This window comes from Rhinolophus ferrumequinum, chromosome 13 (assembly GCF_004115265.2).
Source record: "Rhinolophus ferrumequinum isolate MPI-CBG mRhiFer1 chromosome 13, mRhiFer1_v1.p, whole genome shotgun sequence".
NCBI lineage: Eukaryota > Metazoa > Chordata > Mammalia > Chiroptera > Rhinolophidae > Rhinolophus > Rhinolophus ferrumequinum.
In genome coordinates this window covers 19,875,582-19,897,491 of record NC_046296.1, presented here as the reverse complement: position 1 = coordinate 19,897,491, position 21,910 = coordinate 19,875,582, and the positions used below count along the sequence as shown (strand labels likewise).

Genomic DNA, 21,910 nt, shown 5'->3' with positions numbered 1-21,910 from the left:
TGGTCCCAGGGTGGAGCACCGGTTCAGTAAGGCTGGTGGGTGGGGAGGGGCGTGGGAGACTGAGCGACAGTCCTTGGTCTGATGGGTATTCTGTGAGAGACCTCTGCCTCCTAGCTCAGGGCTGAGGCCCGTGGAAATGGCTGGAGAAGTGCTCCATGGAGGGTGTGAGCCGGCCAGAGGAATTTGCAATGGGAACTTTGTTATTGGAGGTTTTCTGAGTGCTCCTGAAAGGAGGATGTGACCCTAGCTGGCTGGGTGGTAGGATTTGGGAAAGAGAGAGTATCCCAGGTAGAAACTAGAGGGGCTCAGAGGTCACTTGCCTGTGAGATGGAAGACCTGGCTTGAAGGGACCCATCGGGAGTGGGATACAATCCAGTTCTGTCGAAGTCTGCACACAGCACCTGAACTTCTTGTGACCACACACGAGGTTGGAGTCCCAGGCGGCAGAATTTGGATCAGTTAGGTGTGGGGAGCCCTGGAATGTCCTCGAGCCAGGACAGACCCTGGTTTGTCGGGTGTGGGCTCTGCCTTCTGTGCTCTAACCACTACTCTCTCCTTTTTGGTTCTGGGACTGGGAATGGTGACAGGGTCTGGGCGCTGGGGGCTGAGTGTGCACCTTCTGCCCCCCGGAGCCGGTCCTGACCCTTGCTTGCCTGTTGTCCAGGAAGCTGGCCTGGAGCAAGTGCACCTGGCCCTGAAGGCACAGTGCTCCGCCGAGGACACGGACGCCCTGGTGGCTCAGCTGATGGATGAGCTCACTGCAGACTGCAGGTAGGGGTGCCCACGCCCTCCCTGCACGAGGCCCTTTCCCTGGGAGTGTTCCTGTGTGGTGGTGAGAAATGGCACGTCTCCCCAGCCACGCTTGGCCAGCAGTCCAGCCCGTGCTGAGTCCAAAGGTGGTGGAGCCAGCGCGGGGAGTTAAAAAGGTGACATTTAGAGCAGGTCATAAATCTCCCTGCAGCAGCGGCAGCTGTGGGCCCGGGGCGGCCTGGCTCACCTGAATGGGGAGCATTGTGTCTGATCCCCGACCTCTTATTTCCCTGATGGAATCTGCAGGAGGAGCTGGCTGAGGGGGGTGATGGCGCCCCTCCTTCCCCCAAGGCCATGTCGGGGACCATGGTTTCTGTTTAGCCTTCTATTGACATGGCTGATTTTCAGGAAGAAGGGACCCTGGAGGTGATGGGGAACAGGGGCTCTGAGGCCCGGCAGGAGGGGCGCATCTCAGCATCTCCTCCACTGTTGGGTGATTTGGGGTTCACCACACACCTGCTCTGAACCTTGGTTTCTTCATCTTCAACTTGACATTGAGAATAACTACTTTATACTATCACAGAAACAAAGTGCCTGGCCGTTAGGAAGTGTTTAATAAATGGTAGCTAACATTATGATTAAGAAGAAGCGATGTCAGGAGATGTAGGTTGTTGTCCCTTTAACCAGCTGTGCAGCTTTGGGCAGCTTTCTTCTCTGGCCCTCAGTTTTCTCAACAGTTAAATGGACTTAATAGTAAAAAGGTTGCCTTTCTACTTTCGATGGGATTAAGTGTGAATATATGCAAATGTGTTCTATGCTCCCCTCTAAATCCTATTGTCCCACCCACTATTGAAGGTATGAGAAATGCCGTCCTGCTGAGACACGGCTCACTAGTCCTCTGTACTCCTGCTGGGAAGGACATCTTCATCAGAACAAACGTTTCCCCCAAGAATCGCTCTTTCTCCCTCTCCCTCCCACCAGTAGTGGAATTGCAGACAGGTCTTTCACGCATCCCCCAAAGCTTCCTGAAGCCTGGCAGAGCATACTGACAAGGGGGGAGCTTCAGCCCTCCAGCGGGTGACCCATGCAAAAGTGAGCGAAGGAAGGGAGTTAGAGGCATGTGCTGTGGGAGCTCAGAGCAGGTGTATGTAACGCACATCTAATTCGGATGCTTCCTGGAGGAGGGAATGCCGATTTGAACTCTGACGGAGGAGGACTAGGAGTCAGCCTTTGGAGAGGAGACTGCCCAGGCAAGGGTGCAGAGGCCTGAAGTGCCTGCTTTCTCTGGGAGAGGGCGGGGGCCGGGGGGGTCACCAGGGACGCTGAAGTCCAAATGGGGCAGAGCTCAGGGGTCTGCTAAGGCGAGCTCAGCCCTGGGAGCCATCTGGGGGCACAGTGGTTGCCGTGGTTCAGATGCTCACTCTGGCTGCAGTGCGAGGGATGGGCCGGTGGTCACGGTGGTGAGGGGACACTGGGTCAGGCATCAGCCAAGGCAGGGGTACTCGGAGGGGTGGGGGCAGAGGGAAGCTGAGGGCAGTGTGGACCATTCAGGAGGCATCAAGATGACAACAGCCTCATAGTAAGTATGTTCTGTGTCAGGTGTTGTTCTAAGAATTTTACCTGTATGAACTACATCATAAAAATCGTAGGAGGTAGGAAGCAGAACGATCCACATTTTACAGATGAAGAAACTGAAGCGTGGAGAGGTTAATTAGCTTGCCCAGATTCACAGCCATAGTAAGTGGCCGAGGCCCTCGGTGCTGTACTGCTCTCTAATGGACAAGACGCGATGGTGGGTTGGATGTGACGGCCCAAGGAGGGTCCAGAATGATCTCCTGGCTCTGGCCAGGGCAGCTGGCTGATGGTAAGGTCATGCACCGAGAGCTTAGCAGGAGAAGAGCAGGTTTGGGGGAAGAAGAGGAGTTTAGGACTGGTCGTGCAGAGTGGGGGTGCTTATGGGAGTGAACGTGGGGCCCGAGGGGTCCATGGGTCCACATGGTCACCATGGAGAGGGCCTCAGAGTGACTTGCCATAGATGCCCCAATTGGCCCAGCCTGACAGCTTGGGTGCGGAGGGTGGGCCAGTGCTCTGCTCATGACTCCTGTGCTGTGTGGCCCCTGGCAGGGCTGAGGTGTCTGAAACATCTGAGACGGGTGGGATCCCAGTCGGGCTGCCCTCCCTGCCCTGTCAGGGCTCGTGAAGCGTTCTGCCAAAGCCTAGCCCCCTTGAGTCATTTTCCTCAGGATACAATGGGGCCTGAGGCCTTCTGGGGGGCACAGGTCCCAGGTCAGGAGCTTGGGAGGAGGTTTCCGTCCTCTGGGGAATGCACAAGTGGCTCTCCAGGGGAGGAATGCCAGGGATCAGGACCGATTCCTTCAGGCACCCCCTGTGGCCACCAACGGCCCTGGGGCCAGAGCAAGAAGGCTTCCTCCCCCTCTGTCTCTGTGCTGAGCCTTGTCACGGCTGGCAAGCAGGGCACCCAGGCGTGGGGGCTCCGAAGCCGGCTCACGTTGGCTGACCACTGGCTGCTCGCCCATTTCCCAGCCAGCCCCGGCCCATGCCGCCTACATTACTTCCTTCATTCCATCGGAGCCTTTTCCTGCCTGTTCTCTCTGGGAGCCCTTCTCCCTACTGGCCAGTGGTGCCCACAGTTCTTTCAGCCAGCGCTCTCCTCTCCTCTCCAGCCCTACAGACCCACTGCCCACCCCACATCTCCACCTGGATGTCCTGCCAGGACGTTCAATTCATTCTCTGTGATTTTCCTAGACCTGTGCCGTGCCACCTCCACTTCGGCCCTTCAGTGTCTTCCAGTTTGGAAAAGTCCCAGATGTCAGCCTGGTGGACAGGCCTCTCTGTTCCCACTCCCTGCTTCACAGACCCCAGCAGTCCTACCCTGCAGCCTCTTCAGAGCCACCCTGCATATGTTCCCTCCTGCTTCTGAGCCTACATCTTGTGCATATACTGCTCCTTCTGCCAGCACACCCTTCCTGCTCTTTTTGGCCTGACTGACTCCTGCCGGCCCTGCCAGATGCAGTAGGGGCCACTTCCTCCAGGAAGTACTCCTGCCTCTCAGACTGCTCCGTGGGGGCTCCCTGAGGGCAGGACTGGACCCGGTCCCTAGCCAGGACCAGCAGAGCTGTTGCTCACGAGAAAGGAAATGAATGATCCCAGGGCCAGTTCTTTCAGGCTGGACACGGCTCCCTCCTGGGCAGCTGTCCCTGATAAAGGCACCCACTCACCGCCGGGTCAGGCAGCAACTCCATGAGCCGTCCAGTTTTGTTCTCAGCCTGTGCTGAGCCCTGCCTGCCATTTCCAAGTCAGCCAGGATTGGCAGGGCAACTGCCCCTGTTGAGGTTTGGGGGTACAGTGTCATCGAGCCTCCTCTTCCGAGTTTCCCTTTCTTTCCATAGCCCCTGCCTTGGGCTTTCCTGGGGCAGGAAAGGTTCAAGGCATCTTGTTAGTGGCAGTCATGGTCCCGGCTGTTTCTTGGGGAGTCTTGGCTGGGCTAGTGGTCTCCGTGAAAGTCTCCCTTTGGTGGTCTGTATGGCAATCCCTCCCAGCTCCCGACCCAGGCTGGGAGCATAAATCACCCTGGTTGGCTCGGCTCTCCATATCCCACTCCAGACCCGCCGGCCCCCACCCTCAGGCCCACTCAGGCCTCCTTTCCAGGCAGGCTCCAGCCAGGACTCTGGCCCAGGCCCCCCTTTACCCAGCGAACATACCCCTCCGCCACGTTCGAGTGGGCTGGGGAATGGAGGCCGCCCCTCTCCTGGCCTGGGGCAGCCCCATCCCCGGCACCCTCGGGGCAGTAAATATTATATTACTACAGGGTGTGCAGTACGTGACCTGAGACAGGTCCCGGGGCTTAAGTTTCCTGAGATGGAGTTTGCGTACTGCTCCCCCCACCCTAAAAATTCAATTAAAAAAAATAACAGGAAAAATGTAGTGCGCCGAGGGCCTGCCAGAGTGGTGTATCTGGCGGCGGCGGTGCCGCTGCGCTCCGGCGGTAATTGGTTCTGCATAGCTCGGGGAAATTGGCAGAAAAATAAATCAGCCGGGAGCCGGAGTCGAGACGCTGCGGGGAGGGGAGTATGAGGTTGGGGGGGGCTGTAAGTGGTGGGAGCAGAACTTGCGGAGTGGGTTTGACTGATGTCCTGTTTGGGAGCACGGGCTCAGCGGAGGTGGGGCGGCCCCTCCAACCTTCAACAGGGATCATCGAGAGGGGTCTGCTTAGTGAGGGAGGGCGCAGACCTCCCCCTCCCCGCCTCATCCTGCAGGACCCTGTGTGTGTGTACTGACTGACCCCGGGGCCTTGGTCTGCTGAGGGAGAGCCACTGAAGGGCTTGCCGGCAGTCCCCGGGTGATGGGGTCAGAGTTCTTGGCCTCCAAACAGGGTGGCGTTTAAGCCCAACCACCCACTTGGGGCCTAGGGCTGAGTTTTGGGGACTGCATGTCCCCCCCAGCTCCTCTCCAAAGGTTTCCCAAATAGAAGGTTCTGGGAGGGGTGTTGTGGGGCTGCCCCAAGTGGACACATCTGTACTGCTGGCTGCCAGCCTCCCCACAGCGTCTGCAGTGGCTTGACAGGGGTCCATAAATTTCCTTCTTGAGGAAAGTGCATGTACACCAGAATTTATTCATTTCAGCCAAGGGCAACTTAGCGCTCAGGCCTCTGCTCTAGGAGGATGCAGGGGACAGGGAAGGACCCACCTGGGGACTTCAGAGCAGAGGCATGTGGGCCGTTGTGTTTGGGGACGGCTTCCTCGAGGAGGTGAGGAAGGAGCAGGTTGCACGGAAATGACTGCCCGCGGGTCAGGCTGGAGGAGGTGCCCGGGACACACAGAATGCCCAGCGTGCAGACTGAGGGTGTGCGATGTGTCGTGGGGGCCTGTGCACATACGTGTGCACACGCATGTGTGTGGCTGCACTGAGCGCTTGCTCACCGGGCACGTCCCGTCTGTGTGTCTCTCACAGCCAGTCGCTGCGCAATGTCCAAGAGGTACCGTCCGCCACCCACCTGGACCAGTACCTGTACAAGCTGCGCACCCGTCACCTGAGCCAGATCACTGAGGCGGCCTTGGCCCTGAAGCTCGGCCGCTGCGAGCTCCCTGCCACCTTGGAGCAGGCTGAGGACTGGCTCCTGCGTCTCCGTGCCCTGGCGGATGAGGTAGGTAACCCTGCGAGCCACCTTCCTGCCTGGAACATCAGAACTAGGAGGGAAATGGGAACTGTCTGGACCATGATCCAACCCTGGCTCCTTTTGCTGAGTGACCTTGGGCAGGTGACTTAACTTCTCTGAGCCTCAGTGTCCCCACACATAGAAGGAGGAGAGAAGATACAACGGGATATTGGATGTAGCACAGAGCCTGACATGTAGTAGGTATTCAATAAATGTCCCCAAATGTGTGTAATAAATGCTGCTGAAGTGTGTCCTAGACAGAGCTGGGACCAGAACCCAGGGCGCCTGCTTCCCTAGGACCCAGTTCGTTCTCCCTGCCAGCCAGTGCCTGTCTGCTCCTGCCTCTCCAGGGGCCCTGTTTCCTGCCCTCCTGGAAGTCTCCAAGCCCCAGGCCTGAGGGGGCTACACATGCAGTAACTCTGAACTTTGTCATATCTAATCAGAGAGAAGAGCCTCCAGTTTGTCTTCAGGGGCACCCCTTCTCCCAGGTCACATGTTCCCACCTAGTTCCCTGGGCATCCGAGCAGGCCATGGATTTGTCCAGAAAGAGGACCAAGGTCTACTCAATCTGTCACAGGCAGCCCAGCTACTGCCCATTCTGACCAGAGTCATGTGGATTCCTCCTCTTCTCAGGGAGGGGGTGGAGACCATAGGAAGGCTCTCCCCACAGGAGTGTGCAGAGAGGGGCAGGGGGGGCAAGGGGCTCCCGGAGGAGCAAATTGTTGAAGGGGAGAGGGCGGCCCAGGCTGTGGGAGGGATGCTGAGGGGGGAAGGCAGCCGGCAGTGCTGGTCCCCAGTCAGTCCTCGAGTAGGATCTCGGGCACGTGGCCAGCTACTTGGGGGAACCCTCAGCCACAGGCCTGCCCCTCACAGAGGCTGTGGACGACCCCCTCAGGCTGTTCATGGACTGCCCCTCCCCCCAAATCATGACCCAGACTGACCCTGGAACTCTCAGCATAGATCCTGGCAGGGCTGGGAGAGGTTAAGGTCACCCAGGTACTATTGACTGGACCGGAATCTGGAGAGGGTCTTTCTCAAATTTGAGTGTGCAGCAGAATCCCCTGAAGGGCTCACTAAAAACAGGTTACAGCCCCTCTCCCCATCTCACAGGTCTGGGGTGGAGCCTTAGAACGTACGTTTCTAGCAAGTTCCCAGGTAATGTAGCCGCTGCTGCTCTGGGACCACACTTAGAGAACCCCTGGTGTAGCAGGTAGGACCGTGTATTGAGAGTCAGAAAAACCCAGTTCCTAATCTCTTAGAGCCTGAATTTCCTCACCTGTCAAATGGACTGCCTTTCTCTGCCACCTGGGCTGCTGCAGGGAGAAAGTGACGTAAAGCCTGTGAAATGCTGGGCGAGCGCTCCAAGCGTCTGAGCCCTGGTCGGAGACCCAGCCCCACCCTCCTCCTGGCGCGCTTCAGCTTACCAACCTTGGAAGCAAAGCGACTGTACCCAAGCAGCCGTCTCTCCTGAGTGTGGGCTGGGAACATTTCTCACCCATGGCCAGAGGCTCTGAGGGGCTCAGGGGCATTGCAGTTTTGTTCTGAGCCAGTTAGTCACCATTTCCAGAGCCCAGTGTCACCAGGCTCAGAAAAGAGTCAGACCCCAGGGTCTCTGTTGTCAGAGGGAGGAGGAGTGAGTGTCCTCTGGGAAGGGACACCTTCTGTGGATTCACTGCTGCTCTCAGGGGCGTCATCCTAAGTGTAATGTCATCTTCCAGGTCAAATGAAATCCTCTCATGTCTATGCCTGGAAGCATCTATCTACCCAGTGGATAGAATTGAAGCCCTGGGCTCCAGGCAGGAGTGTCTTTTCCCAGAAAACGTGAACTCAGCTCAGTGATTTTTGGCAGGCTCCCCGTGTGAGGAAGGGCAGCCTCACGCCCTGTCCTCGGGGGCTTGTGGCTGCTGAAGACAGAGGTGCCCAGCCAACCCTGGGAGGTCAAGGGGGCCGCCGGGTGCGCACAGCTGAGGGATGGAAGCCAGGAGGAGAGGGCTGTGCGCCCCGGAGCCAGGGCCAGTCAGCTCACGGTTGGGCTGTGGGATGTGGGCCCAGCGCGTCACTGTCCCCACCCTGACGGCCACCTTCTCTCCAGCCCCAGAACAGCCTGCCTGACATCGTGATCTGGATGCTGCAGGGGGACAAGCGAGTGGCGTACCAGCGTGTACCCGCTCACGAGGTTCTCTTCTCCCGGAGGGGCGCCAGCTGCTGTGGCAAGAATTGTGGGAAGCTGCAGACGATCTTTCTGAAAGTGGGTTCTTTTTCCTGAAGACATGATCATATTTTCTCCACCCAAGGCCTGTCCCTCTCCCCTTCCGTTTTTCCCTCTGGTTCTCTTTTTGCCTAAGAGTCCGTGGACTCTGCTCTTGGAAAGGGCAGGGGGCTCTAGGTACAACTGCTTCCCGTCTCCTGGCCCACAAAGTCCCTCGATCCCACAAACCTAGTCTACAAAGTTAGCAGGTGAGGGCTGGAACCGTGGGGCACTGGGTGTGTGCCCCAGGCTGTCTAGGAGGGGCTGACCCCTGAGGCTGTGCAGCCTTTTCAGGCAAGTCTCTGGGAGGGGTCCTCAGCCCCCAGCCCCAGCCTCTAAGAGCTCTGCCTCCACACCCTGCCTGAGTGCCTCCCATTCAGCGGGAGCCTCGCTCAGGTTCAAGTTCCCTGTGGGAAGGCTGGTGTCTGGGCACTGGCTGTGCCCGTGGTCGGCCCTACCGGAGGGCTGGGAGCAAGTAATCCTGCACCCCAGTCGTACCCCGCTCCCGCCTCGCCTTCTGTTCCTTCTCCAGTACGCATCCTTGCTCCCGCTTCGTCTTCTCTCAGGGAACTGACAAGCCTTGGGATGGGGTGACCGAGAAGTGAGTGGGTACCTGGGGACCCTCTGTCCTCCTCTCTGGGTTAATGTGGGGACACAGAGCCAAGGCTGCTTTGGTTGTGATACCGCAACGTGGTGGTCAGGACACAGTTTAGGGAAAGCGCTTCCTGTGTCATGGCTGCGCGCGGCCAAGGGGAGGGTCCCTGTTTGAAGAACTGCCATTGAAGTTGCCCTGCTAGAGAAGGAGTGGCCTTGGGAAGCAGGCTGGCCCCCCACCCCTTCCTGCTGACTCCCAGTGGCCCTGTGGGCGTTATGAGTTGCCTGGCCTTAATCTTCCCCTTCCCTGTGTCTCTCCTCCCACCCACACCAGGACCAAGTCCCACTTTACCTCTTCCGGGAAGTCGTTGTTGACTAACCTTCGCCTCAAATCTCTCAGTAACTGTTGGCCAACCCATTCATATACTGGGCAGTCATTCTTGTCACCCCCCTGGGTTGGGTAGAGAGGACAGGTTTCAATGGCGCAGTGGATGTGGACAGGTTGCAGGGCTGGCTGGAATCCTGTGTGGCCTTAGGCAAGTTACCTAAGCTCTCTGAACTGCTGACCATAGTCTCAGCTGTAAAACGAGGACCAGGCTACCTACTTCATAGGTTTTGAGGATTCAATTAGGTAACACAGGCCATGGGTCTTGTTGGAACGAGGTGATCAATAAGTGGCAGTTTCTCCTTTTTGGGAGCTCCTTTGCTCCCTGGGGAGAGGAAGCTCCATTAGCACCAGGACTGGAGGTCAACCCAAGGTCAGGGATGAGCAGATGTCTTCCCGTGGGGTCAGTGATACTTCAGATTAGAGGCCAGCTTTGCCTAGAAAGAGGGGGCAGGTGTCAGGCAGTGGGCTGCCCCTCCCACCTGCTCACATGCCACCAGCACATTCCCCTTGTGACCTTAACTTCCTAGCAACCTGCTTTGCTCCCTCCTGAGCCACCTCCTCACCTGGTAGGACAGAAGGGACAGGAGGTCACACAGCTGCCACATCTGAGTGGGGTTACCCAGGGAAGGCTGTGTGACTAGAGTGGAGGTGGGGCTACAGGAAGGTGGCTGGTGGATGTGCTCCAACGGATGAGCTCCAGGCTCTGATCTCTCGGCCCTGTAGCTTTAGGGAAATGCAAACTGAAAACTTTCCCTAATTCTAAGCAAAAAAAAAAAAAAAAAAAAAAAAAAGAGATATAGAATTGTTTCTCGAAGTCTTCCCCACTGAGTTTATGAGCCCCGCCAGTAGCTCCTGAGCAAGCTCTACAAAAATGTTGGCAGCAAGCAGAGACCAAGAAAACATTGGTGTTTCTTAACTTAAACCAAAGTTGGAAAAAATGAGCACCAGCAGAGAGGGAGAGGAGCCCCAAACTAGACATTTCTTTATTTGCTGTTGCTATTTTGGGTCCGGCAGGCTGGCCCCGTCTGGGGGAGGGAAGGGGAGAGACTGGGGGTGGAAGGGAAGGGGGGGGTCAGGCATTCCTGCCATCTCCCTGGGGCTGGTGGTTTGGAGGGGAAAGGGCTGCGAACCACCCCAGGGGAGAGAACAGCTGAAGAGAACAGTCATGGGGAGGTTTCCGGGGCGGGTGACACTTGGGGTCAGGGGCTCCTTCAGGCTTCACCGAGGATGAACCAAGAGCGGGGAGGCTGGGTGAAGGGTGAGACTATCATTGCCTTCGCATAGTATCCACGGCTGGGCTCTTTCCAGGCATGTAGGCCTCTTCTACCAGGAGGGACCCCTTACCTCCGTCTCCCTTTCCTCTCCTCAACCCCTCCAAACTACGTTCTTGTTTCATTCTGCTCCTTATCCCAGAGGAGCGACTCCTCCAAGCTCCTGCACATGAAGACTAGGTACTTAATATGTTACTTCCTCTAAGGGAAAATGTGTTTTTCCGAGAGTGAGGGACTTTTGCTCCCCCGGCCATATCTGACCCTTGATTTCCATCAAACGGTGAAGTAGTGGGGGAGAATAAATTTTCTATGTTGGGTTGTTGTGGTTGTTCCATTTTGGCAGAGCTTCTGAAAGTTTCAGGCTAAAATGCAGTTGAAGACCAGTGAATGGTGGTTGACATGCTGATAAGGACTTGAAAGGGTAGAGAAATCAGGTGATACACTAACATCCAGCCTCCCCCCCCAAAAAAAAAAAAAAAAACTGAAAAAACAAAAAAGCAACTGAAAATGAAGAGGGAAGCTTTAACCTCTTCACCACGTCCTGTGGTTCAGTAAGCCTCAGTATTTAGAGATACAATGTTCTAGAACGGCACTGTCCAATATGGTAGCCATATGTGGCTATTTAAATTTAAACTAATTAAAATTCAATACAACTAAAAATTGAGTTCCTCAGTCACACTAGCTCTATTTCAAGTGCTCGGTTGCCACATGGAACTAGTGGTTCCCATATTGGACCGTGCAGATAGAAACCATTTCCACTGCTGCAGAACGCTCCATCGGACAGTGCTATTTTAGAAGAGAACAGAAAGGAGGATGCCGTGGGCGAGGGGAGAATGCGGGGTCCTGGTGATGGTCCGTGTCTGCAGCGAGCATGCAGGTGGGGGTGCTGCAGTCATTTCCTTTGATGGGAAGGATTCTTAGCTGCAGCTGGGGAGAAGTTTTCTTCATCACACACCCCTCTTCCATGAAATTCTGATAAGTCCTTCAACAGGGCACACATCTGATGGGGAGTCAGGCGGGTGTGCCCAGGCCTGGAGGTTCCCCTCCAGTTGGGACCTCCTGGTCTTGAAGGGCACTATGGTTTCTGTCCTCCTCTGGCACCCAGTACCCGATGGAGGGCGTGCCCGGGGCCCGGATGCCAGTGCAGATACGGGTGAAACTCTGGTTCGGGCTCTCTGTGGATGAGAAGGAGTTCAATCCGTTTGCCGAGGGCAAGCTCTCCGTCTTTGCTGAAACCGTGAGTGTCTTCCAGGTTGCTCCCTGCTCTCCTGCTGCCCTCCCCACCCCCCTCCCCCCAAGCTGCCCTGGGCCCCACTCACTTTTCTATTGCTTGCTCTCCAGTATGAGAACCAGACCAAGCTGGCCCTGGTTGGAAACTGGGGCACAACAGGCCTTACCTACCCCAAGTTTTCTGATGTCACGGGCAAGATCAAGCTACCCAAGGACAGCTTCCGCCCCTCGGCTGGCTGGGCCTGGGCTGGAGACTGGTTCGTGTGTCCAGAGAAGACGTGAGTTGGGGTTTGGGGGACCCCTCTGCCCCGGCCCCTCTTCTAAAAGGCCTCAGCCCTATGACTCCTTCTGCCCAAAACAACTTCATCCTTCTCCATCTCATTGCCATCGCTGCCTCCTTCTCTTCTCTTTTCCGGTTGATGGACGTTCAACAATTGTTTTTTTAACCTCAGAAAAACTGATGTACAGCATATTATAGTCAAGCACTCAAATCTTAGGTATACAGCTTGATAGCGCTTTCCATGCCTGCGATTATCTGTTGAGCTTCAACTACCCTGGAGGCTTTGGCGTCTACCGCTGACTCCCCTTTTCTTTGTTTTTCTTGGGTGGTGACTATCCTTCTTCCGTGAGTGTCTCTAGGTCTCCCCAGGTCTCCTTTCTCTCTCTCTCCCCTCCATCTGTCTTGTTGTGGGTTGGGGTGAGGCTAATGCAGGAAGGTTGGCCTACGCCCCGGGCTGCTCTGCTGGAAGTTGTGGATCGGTAGGGATCTCTTCAGAAGAGGCTCTGACTGTCCCACATCCACAGTCTGCTTCATGACACGGACGCGGGCCACCTGAGCTTCGTGGAGGAGGTGTTTGAGAACCAGACCCGGCTCCCTGGAGGCCAGTGGATCTACATGAGTGACAACTACACGGATGTGGTAAGGGGCGCTCAGGGCAGCTGGGCTCAGCTTTCTTGGAGTCCGGACCCTTTGGGCCCAGGGGGGACCTATGGCTCAGAGAAGGGTGGGACATTTTCTCCCTTCTTCCCATGTCCCCAGCCTCTATGCTCTGCTTAGCAGAGGGACAGTGTGAGGTCCACCTTGGGTAAGACACTGGCCCTGAGTCTCACCTGGGACTTGGAGGGTGTGTGTTGTCAAGTGGCATCTTTTTAGCCCCTCGATCATGCTTGTCTCTTCTCACACCTGCTTATTTCGTGTTGCCCAGAACGGGGAGAAGGTGCTTCCCAAGGATGACATCGAGTGCCCAGTGGGCTGGAAGTGGGAAGATGAGGAGTGGTCCACGGACCTCAATCGGGCTGTCGATGAGCAAGGTGGGTGGCACGTGGAGCTCGGTGAGCCCCATACTGGTAGGGACAGCCGAGTGCATGGCCCTTGGCCTCGGGCACTGGTCTTCATTGGGCTACTTCATCTGGGGGACTTCCTGGGTTAGCCCTCGCTTCAACTTACAAACTAGGAATCAGTGGCCACTTGCAACGCCCCCAGTGGTGAGCTAGCCTCTGGAGAGATGGGGAGTCGGGGGACAATGAGTGATGGGTGCCCCTCGTCCAGGCTGGGAGTACAGTATCACCATCCCCCCGGACCGGAAGCCGAAGCACTGGGTCCCTGCTGAGAAGATGTACTACACACACCGTCGGCGGCGCTGGGTCCGCCTGCGCAGAAGGGACCTCAGCCAGATGGAGGCACTGAAGAAGGTGAGCCCAGTGGGTGCTGGGTGGGATGAGGCCCGGGTGCAGAGATGCAAGCTGGGCACCAGTGCACACCTGTGTGTGTCTGTGCACACAGGTGTGCACAGGATATGTACAAGGCACACGAGCTCAATCAAGATACTCACAGATCATACCCAGCACACACGTACATGCAAATATCACACCCAGCACAAACACAGATACACGCAAATCACAAATGGCACACACACATCATACCTAGAACATGCACATATCGCACCTAGCAATGCAATATCACACCCAGCAGAGCACACCCAGCACACACTCATGCACACAGAGCACACCCAGCACACGCACAGATACACACACAGCACACCCAGCACACGCACAGATGCACACAGAGCAAACCCAGCACACGCACAAATGCACACAGAGCACACCCAGCACATGCATGGATGCACACAGAGCACACCCAGCAAACGCACGGATGCACACAGAGCACACCCAGCACACGCACGGATGCACACAGAGCACACCCAGCACATTCACAGATGCTCAGACAGAATATACTCAGATGCCCATGACTGTGCAAGGGGGAGCACTGGGAGTTCACACACACACCCTGAAGGTGCAAAGATATATCTAGAATGTGTCTGTGGCTGGGTGTCCTAGAGGCCGAATCTCTTAGGAGTGCCAGGAGCAAGGATGTGGTCTCAGGCAAAGTTACCTTTGGCCTGAGCTGTGCCTTGGGGTGGGCACACCCTGGAGCACCATAGAATCAGCCTCACCTGGAGGTAAGGGAGCTGGGGTTTACACTTCTTAGCCATCAGTCATTGGCTGGGGACTGCTGGGGTGGGCTGCGGCATGTACCCTCTCCTGGGAGCCTGCTTACTTCAACGTGGGCACTTCCTGGGAAAGGGGGCCACTGGAGCTGGTAGCTGCTGACTGTCCTGGCAGCTGGGAATGGGTGCAACTCATGAATACCCCAGCTGATAAAGAGGCCTGGCGGGCCCCGTCAGCATTCACCAGAGGACATGCACATGGCATACACACACATGCTCTCGGCTGTGCACAGATCCCCATGGGACACAGGAAGGTGCAGAGTGAGCATGTGTGAGCACACACAGGGCACGCACCAGCTCCTAGAGCCCCACAGACGTCCAGGCCCGCACGGCCTCAGTGTCCGCCTCCCCTGGGTCTGTGTCCTTCCTCCCCAAGTGTACATTTGAATGTTGGTCCAAGAACCAGGCCTCTCCCAGTCCAGGAGTAGCCTTTGGCAGGACTCATGTCCCTTCCTCTCTTTGGGCACAGAGAATCTAGAGATGGCTGTCGCTGGGTTCAGGGAAAGGCTCTTGGGTAACAAGCTGTTCCTGGTGCCGTGAAGCAGGCACACTCCATTCTCCATGACGGAGCCCCCAGGGGACAGAGCAAAGCCTTGCCAGGCAGCGAGCCTTACTTTCTCACGATCAGCATCCCTCCTAGACAGGGGCAAAGCTGGGCTCCAGGACTGGCACTCATCACCGAGCTCAGGGCCCAGACCTGAGGCAGTGCCTGGGGACAGTCATTCTCTCTAGGGAGCTGGAGAGCCAGGGGCTTCCAGGGCTCCCTCCAGACCTGGGAAGGGTCTCCTCAGAGGAAGAGCTGGGGGTCCCTCCATGGCTGACCTAGGCCCAGCCTTGAGGAGAAAAAGCTGGGGCTGGGAAATGAGAGCTTCATTTTGCCTCTGAATTGCAGGCCCACTTTCATTTTTGAAGTTGGGATGTGAAGAAGAAAAAGGAAATGACAAGAAAACTTCGGATTCATGAAATCCACCCAAAATCTAACTAAACAATCAAACCTGAAGCCCAGTGTTTGCATCTCTGCTTCAGTCTACCTTCTTTTTGTGGCTCCTTGGTTCTCCCCACAGCCTAGGGAGTATCTTCCCCTCCTGATATTCTGACTCAGATTCAGAGATCTTGTCACTGCAGAAGCTGCTCAGAGCACCTCCCGGCCCCTCCTCCAGGCAGTCCTCCCAGGTTTTCCCATCTGGAGGGTGCTGGTGTGGGGTGGGTGGGGAATTGTGGAGGCCAGGAAGGGCGCAAGTGGAACCAAGTCCAACACTCCCTGCAAACACGCTGTGGCGTCTGAATCTGCCCTGTTCTCCTCGTAGCACAGGCAGGCGGAGGCAGAGGGTGAGGGCTGGGAGTACGCCTCGCTCTTTGGCTGGAAGTTCCACCTGGAGTACCGCAAAACAGATGCCTTCCGCCGCCGCCGCTGGCGCCGCCGCATGGAGCCCTTGGAGAAGACAGGACCTGCAGCTGTGTTTGCCCTCGAGGGGGCCCTGGTACGTAGGTCGTTGTGCCCGCTGAGCCTGGGTTGGGTGGGGTGCAGCTTGGGTTTCCAGGGCTGTTTAGGGCTGATGCAGGGGAGCCAGGGGCCCCAGGATAGAACTTTGGGAAGAACATTGGCCAGGCATCCTGGCTTCAGTTCCTCTGGGGTTGCGTGGGAAGAAAGTGGTCACCAGTCTCAGTGTCCTCCTATAATAAAACAACTCCTTTCTGACAGGACAAAGACAGTTACAGAACACCAGCCCTGCCCCACTGTACCTGCTCAGCCCTTCCAGCAGCTCTGCCCCCACAGGTGTGTACCCAGCTTTATGTAGCCCAGGGCTAAGCCCCCCGGCTCCTCACCCGACCAAATACTCACAATCATACAATCTAGGCAATGGAAGACCTAGATGGGGGCCTTGGTCCTCTGATGGCCTGACTTGTGACTGGAGCCGAGGGACCCAGTTCTTCTTGAAGAGGCTGGCTGGCTGGCTGAGCTGGGCTGGGGAGGCTTTGGCCTAGCCCACGGGAGGAGCTAGAGAGGCTTCGTGAGCCTTGGGTGTCCCTGGTTGGACATGAATCCTCCTGGGACAGAGGCCATTGCATGGGCATCCCAGGAATTTTTGGGAGAGGTGTGCCTTCAAAACTGAGCCCAAGGCTGGCTCTCTTGTCCCAGTGCACTCTCTGGAGCCACTGGAACTGGGGCCAGCTCCGTTATCCAGGGTCTGCATGATGTGTTTCCCCAAAAGATGAGCAGGCCTTTTCTGGAGAGTCTGAGAGGGGACTCAGGGCCAGGATATGGCCTTTTCCCTGCTCTATCGGTCTGGGGATTCCTGGAGGTGGGAGTGACATGCCCAGGATGAGACACCCCCTCTGAAATCCAGCCACACTGCCTGCCCCCTCCTCCCGGGTGGGGGCTTTGGGTTGTGACCTTGGGAGCAGGTCCCACCAGCTGTGCTGGCTGATGGAATCTGAGTGTATTCACGTGCAGCCAGCTATGGGTGTGTTTGCATGTGCTTGTATGATTGTGAGTATTTGGTCGGGTGAGGAGCCGGGGGGCTTAGCCCTGGGCTACATAAAGCTGGGTACACACCTGTGGGGGCAGAGCTGCTGGAAGGGCTGAGCAGGTACAGTGGGGCAGGGCTGGTGTTCTGTAACTGTCTTTGTCCTGTCAGAAAGGGCCTGGCTTGGGCACAGGGCAGGGCCTGCCAGTGGTCGTGTGGCTCCAGCTGAGGGGTAGGGGGCATAAAGACAAAGTCAGGACCAGGTCTGAGGAGGCTGGGCGGGCACTCTAAGGAACCAGGCCTTATTTTCATCAGGCAGAAAATCAACTCAAATACCTAAAGAGAGAAGAGGGATTTCGGTGCTCAGGTAGCAGGGAAGTGCCCAAGAGGTGAATGAGGCACAGGTCTGGCAGGAAATAGCGGTTCATTTCACTGCGTCCCAGGACTCTGCGTTTCTGACTTGCTCTCCTGTGTTAGCCTCGTGCTCACCCTGACTCGCTCTATGTGGTGGCAAAGATGGCACCTGTGACAAAAGGCTGACATCATCTTTAGAGCCAGCAAACCCCTGCTGGATAAAATAGCACAGCCCTCCCGGCATCCTGTTTCCCTCAGAGCTGGAGACTGTGAGGACGCGAGAGGGCCGCCAGTCGCAGTCTTATGTGTGGCTGACTGGTTCTGCCTGCTCATGTGCCCACACCAGCCCCTGAGCCTGAGGGTGAGGAATGGAGTGTTCTCATTGGTCCTCTTGGGTCAGGCCTCTTTTCTATGATTGACAGCACCACCAGGTTGGGGAGAGGAGTATCTAAAGAGGGAACGAAAAGTTCAAAACAACGCTGGGCAAAGAGCTACAGTGGGGAACCAGTGTGGGTGTTGAGTGGAACGTGCTCTGGTCAGAGCTGGGCTCTGCGCCCGTTAATCAAGGAGCCATGGCGGATGGTTGAGAGGAAGAGCCTCCCATCAGGAGGCCATTAGGAGCCTTGATTAGAGATCCAGGATGAGGTGGCCATCTGGGGTGGGAGCTGTGGGACCCGAGTGGAGGAAAGTGGAGTGGCAGAGCTCAGGGAGGGAGGCGTCAAATGGGCCTCAGAGGCCCCACTGCGTGCACAGTGGGATGGCTCCCTTCCGCAGGGCATGGGGTGGGGTGGGCCTGGGGCTGTGATGAGTTCATGGTTGGCCATGGCAAGTCTGACACACGCGGTGAAGTGCTGTGTGAGAAAGACGGATCTGGTGGCTGTCTGCCAGGCGGCCCAGGGCAGGGAAGCTGCGGGGCATGGGGGCTGCGCGTCTGCTGTGAGGCGAGTGGGCCAGGAGAGAGGGCACACGGCCAGAAAGGCCTAGAGACACGTGGACAGAAGCATGGACAGTCTGGGGCTGGCCAGGATCTGGGGGAAGAAGATGAGCAAGGCTGGGAGACCCACTGCCAAGCTTTCATGGCTTGGTGACTGGGAGAATGAAGTGGGTCGTTTCCCAGAAACAGAGAAACCAGTTCGTTTATTCCTTCTGTGGGAGAAAATGTGAGGGAGCATGGAAATCAAATGTCAAGTCAGCAGACCTGGGAAGGTGATGGATTGTGAGGCCAGTGTGATTCGCCTGTGATATGTGGAAGGAACCAACACAGCGAAGCCGTCTGTGTCTGGGGAGCTTTGCTGACTTAGAGAACCAGGGCAGACAGTGGATGGAGGGGCTGTACCCACAAAACTGGAGCTGGAGGACACAGAGTTTTGGGAAGTCTTTAGGTGTGGCCGGCATTTGGGGAGGGCCCTAGGCCCGTTTGACAGGAACTGTGTGACCACGCTGCCCTGGAGTGAATTGAACCTCCATTGGCACCAACACACACGCACATGCACACACACGTGCACACACACGTGCATACACACGTGCACACACACATGCACACATGCATACACCCTTCCATGGTCACCTTTCCACGCTTCCTGCTAGGATTAAGGTCAGCCTGGACGCCTGTCCCTGAGCCTGCTGTCCTTTTTCCCGGGGTTTATTGACGCCCAGCAAAGCACAGGGACAAAGTCCACCCTGAGTCATGGGGGCAGGTGGTTGAATTTCCTGGGTGACAGGACCCAGCTACTGGTCCTTGATGTGTGTGGATTCGCTTGGTGGGAACACGGTAGGACAGGTGAGCTGAGTGGCTCAGGTTTGGTTCTAATTCTCCTTCCTCTGTGTCCGTGCTGAGGACAAGTCCCTTATCCCTTTAGTGACTCTGTTCCCTGCATCCTGGGGGTGTTATACGGATTAAGGACATGATGCTTGTAAAGAAGTGCTTGTCAGCCCTCAGGCACAAAGGAGCCATCTGGGCCTCTTGTTAAAATGCAGACTCTCGATCTGGTGTCTGGGTGGGGCCTGAGAGTCTCCATTTCTAGGAAGCTTCCGAGTGGTGCAATGCTGCTGGCCCAAGGACCACCTCCAGGTGGCTAGGATATGATGTGCATGGTCCATCGGGAAGAAGAGGGTGGGTGGTGGTCACATTGGGCCCTCCACTTGGATGCCATTCTGAGAGAGGCAGGGTTTGTCCATTCTTGGCTGATGGTGTGTGGCCAGGGTCCTGGAGAGGGAGGCAGGGAAAGATGACATGTTGTCCTTGTTCCCTGATGGGAGAAAAGTGGTCTTTACTTCGAATGATCTCCCGATCTGATGGTGGAGCCCTGGCCCACGAGGAACACCTGTCTGTTTAGGAAGAGAGACTTTCACACGTGAGTGCTAATAAACCCAAAGAATTTGCATCTTTGAAGTGCAGGAGGGCAGAATAAAGCCATTCCAGAGTGACAGTGTCTAATGAGGGAGGCTTTTTAGAGGACCACATTGGGAGGCAGAGCTTGAAGGAGTCCAGGGAAAGAATGCGGGTGGTGGCCAGGTGGCCTTCCTGGTAATCTGACATTTCTGGATGTCTGGGCCCAGGGGCCAGGCTTGTGGCGCCCCTTGCCTCCTACCACCCTTCCCCTGGCCCACGTGTTCACCAGCAAGCTGGGCCTCGCTTGCCAGCTTCCCCTCCTGAAGACGTCTCGCTGGAAGGCAGGCCCTGTCTGCTCATTAGCACGGGCAGACTTTCCCTGAAACCTTCTGCCGGGGCCAAGACTGGCTCCCTCCACGGAGCGGGAGGCCCTGGCTCCGTCTGCTAATCGTCTGCTGTCTCCATCGTGAGCATTATTTTATTTTCGTATTATTCTTTTTCCAGCTAATATCCTGGCATTCCCAAAGACACCGGGTTTCATAATCTCCCTGGCGTTCCCAGGGAGCTGGGAAGCGGAGCACAAAGCTGCTATTATAGCTCGTTCCATCCAGCCTCCCTCTCCTCGCCCCACACCCCTTGCTGCCGCCACCGCGGGCTCCCACCCAGTCACCCCCTCCAGACGCCACCGGCCTCTCTGGGAACTCTGGTGATGGCTGCCGGCTGCCGGGATGAGCTCACAGAATCCGTCCTGTCGCTCTTGCCCTGGGCCTGCCCTCCACGCGCAAGGATTTTTCCAGAGCCATGTCTCTGTGCTTGGCCCTGAGTGTCAGGCAGGGTTTTCCGAGATGCTGATCCTGGGCAGGGAGGAGGAAAGGACATGGAGACTCGGCAATTTGTTCTCACAGCCTTGGAGATTTTCAGAGCTGGAAGGAACTTTCATGTGTGAAAGGCGCTCTCCACCTGGCTTTGGAGCCAAAGGAGCCTCTTGAAATTGCATACAAATCTGTGGGTGTTTGTGTGTGATCTGTGTGTGCATGTGTGTCTGATGTGTAAGCACATGTGTGATGTGCGCGCACACACACGATATGTGTGTAATGTACATGCACATGTGTGATACATATGTGCAAGTGTGTGCATTGTATAAGATGTGTGCACATGTGTGATGTGCATGTATGTGCAATGAGTGCACGTGTGTTTGTGATGGTAAATTCTGGTTTAAGGTCCATGGTTTTCTCTAATTCCAAAGGGAACCCAGGACCCCAAAGAAGATAAGAATTACTAAAATCCATTTTACCATGTGCCAAAGACCAGGCTGAGAGCTTTATATGCACTGGGTCATTCTGGCCTCACAGTGACCCCGGAAGGCTGGATTTTATCATTATATCCATTTCATAGTTGGGGAGATTGAGCTTCAGAACTGCACTGTCCAATACGGTAGCCACTAGCCATATGTGGCTATTTAGATTTACATTGAAAATAATTAAAATAAGAAAATTTAGTTCCCCAGTCACACTAGCCACATTTCCAATGCTCACCAGCTACACCTGGCTATTACCTTGGACAGTGCAATTATAGAAGAGCTCCATCATTCCAGAAAGTTCTGTTGGACAGCGCTGCTCTAATATTACTCTGAGCCCCTAATATTACCCCAGAAGAAGCCGGGGCATGAGGAGGGGTTTGCCCAGTGGCACAACGTGAGTCAGTTCTAGAACCAAGGCCAGGACAGCGGCTCTCTGCCCTCTCTCCCCAGGTTACTCTCTCCACTCCTATTCGAGCATAATGTCCTCCCCCAGTGAGGGCCATTGAGTGGGGTTCTAGGGAGGGCCCTGGGCACCTGGCTGGAGCCTTTGGCTGTGGGTACCACCCTCCTCATGTTGTCACCAGGTAGTTTGGCCTCCCTGGAGCAATTGGGCAGCTAGAGGGGAGCTGGTATGATGGCCCCCACCCAGGAAGCCTCCAATTGGTTGCAGAGACCTGAGTCCTGACCTGAAGCAGAGAGGACCTACAGAGACAGGCATTCCAAGCCCCAGCCAGGAGGCAGGGAGGGGTAGCTGGGAGCCGGAAGTGCTGAGAGGGAGAAGCTGCAAGTGCCAGAAAGGAGTAATTTGCGATTTGAACTGTTTGAAAAGGAGGTCAGTTGTGGGTGGGGAGGGGAAGAGCCATCTCCGGACCCGGATAGAGCCCTGCCAGGTATGGTATGGTGCCCAGGTATGGTGCCCAGAGCGGCACTTCGAGCAATGGCAGCGCCTGGGAGGTGAGAGGGGTTTGCCTCGTTAAGTAACCAAGGCCCATGGTGTGGTCTGCCTGAATTGGGAAGTGGCTCTGTGTGTCCCTGGATTCTGTTTTTTGAATATGCTAACTGAACACCTGTTCTATACCTGGCGTTGTGCTAGCAGGGCAGCTTAAGGGCTGGTTGGCCTCTCAAGCAGGAGTCTCCCTGCCCCTCCTGCTCCGCTACATAGAAAGACAATTTGGGTAATTCCTCTAAATGTGCACACGCTAGGGCAGTTTGGCCCAAGGATGCTGATGTCTGGAGGGCCCAACTGTGTGTCTGTGTACTTGAGACAAGTGCCAGCACACGGATGTGGGTGT

General features: G+C 56.2%; 1 protein-coding gene across 23 annotated transcripts in view; it reads left to right on the top strand.

The window, feature by feature from the left end:
* The window catches only part of DYSF (dysferlin), a 207,617-nt gene that overhangs the window by 89,791 nt on the left and 95,916 nt on the right, over nucleotides 1-21,910 (top strand). For all 23 annotated transcript variants that reach the window (XM_033124779.1, XM_033124795.1, XM_033124787.1 and 20 more), the window contains 9 exons: nucleotides 665-771; nucleotides 5,722-5,914; nucleotides 8,019-8,174; nucleotides 11,533-11,664; nucleotides 11,769-11,935; nucleotides 12,462-12,576; nucleotides 12,863-12,968; nucleotides 13,207-13,349; nucleotides 15,472-15,645. In XM_033124779.1, coding sequence (XP_032980670.1) covers nucleotides 665-771; nucleotides 5,722-5,914; nucleotides 8,019-8,174; nucleotides 11,533-11,664; nucleotides 11,769-11,935; nucleotides 12,462-12,576; nucleotides 12,863-12,968; nucleotides 13,207-13,349; nucleotides 15,472-15,645 — 1,293 coding nt within the window. The remainder of the gene's footprint in view (nucleotides 1-664; nucleotides 772-5,721; nucleotides 5,915-8,018; nucleotides 8,175-11,532; nucleotides 11,665-11,768; nucleotides 11,936-12,461; nucleotides 12,577-12,862; nucleotides 12,969-13,206; nucleotides 13,350-15,471; nucleotides 15,646-21,910) is intronic.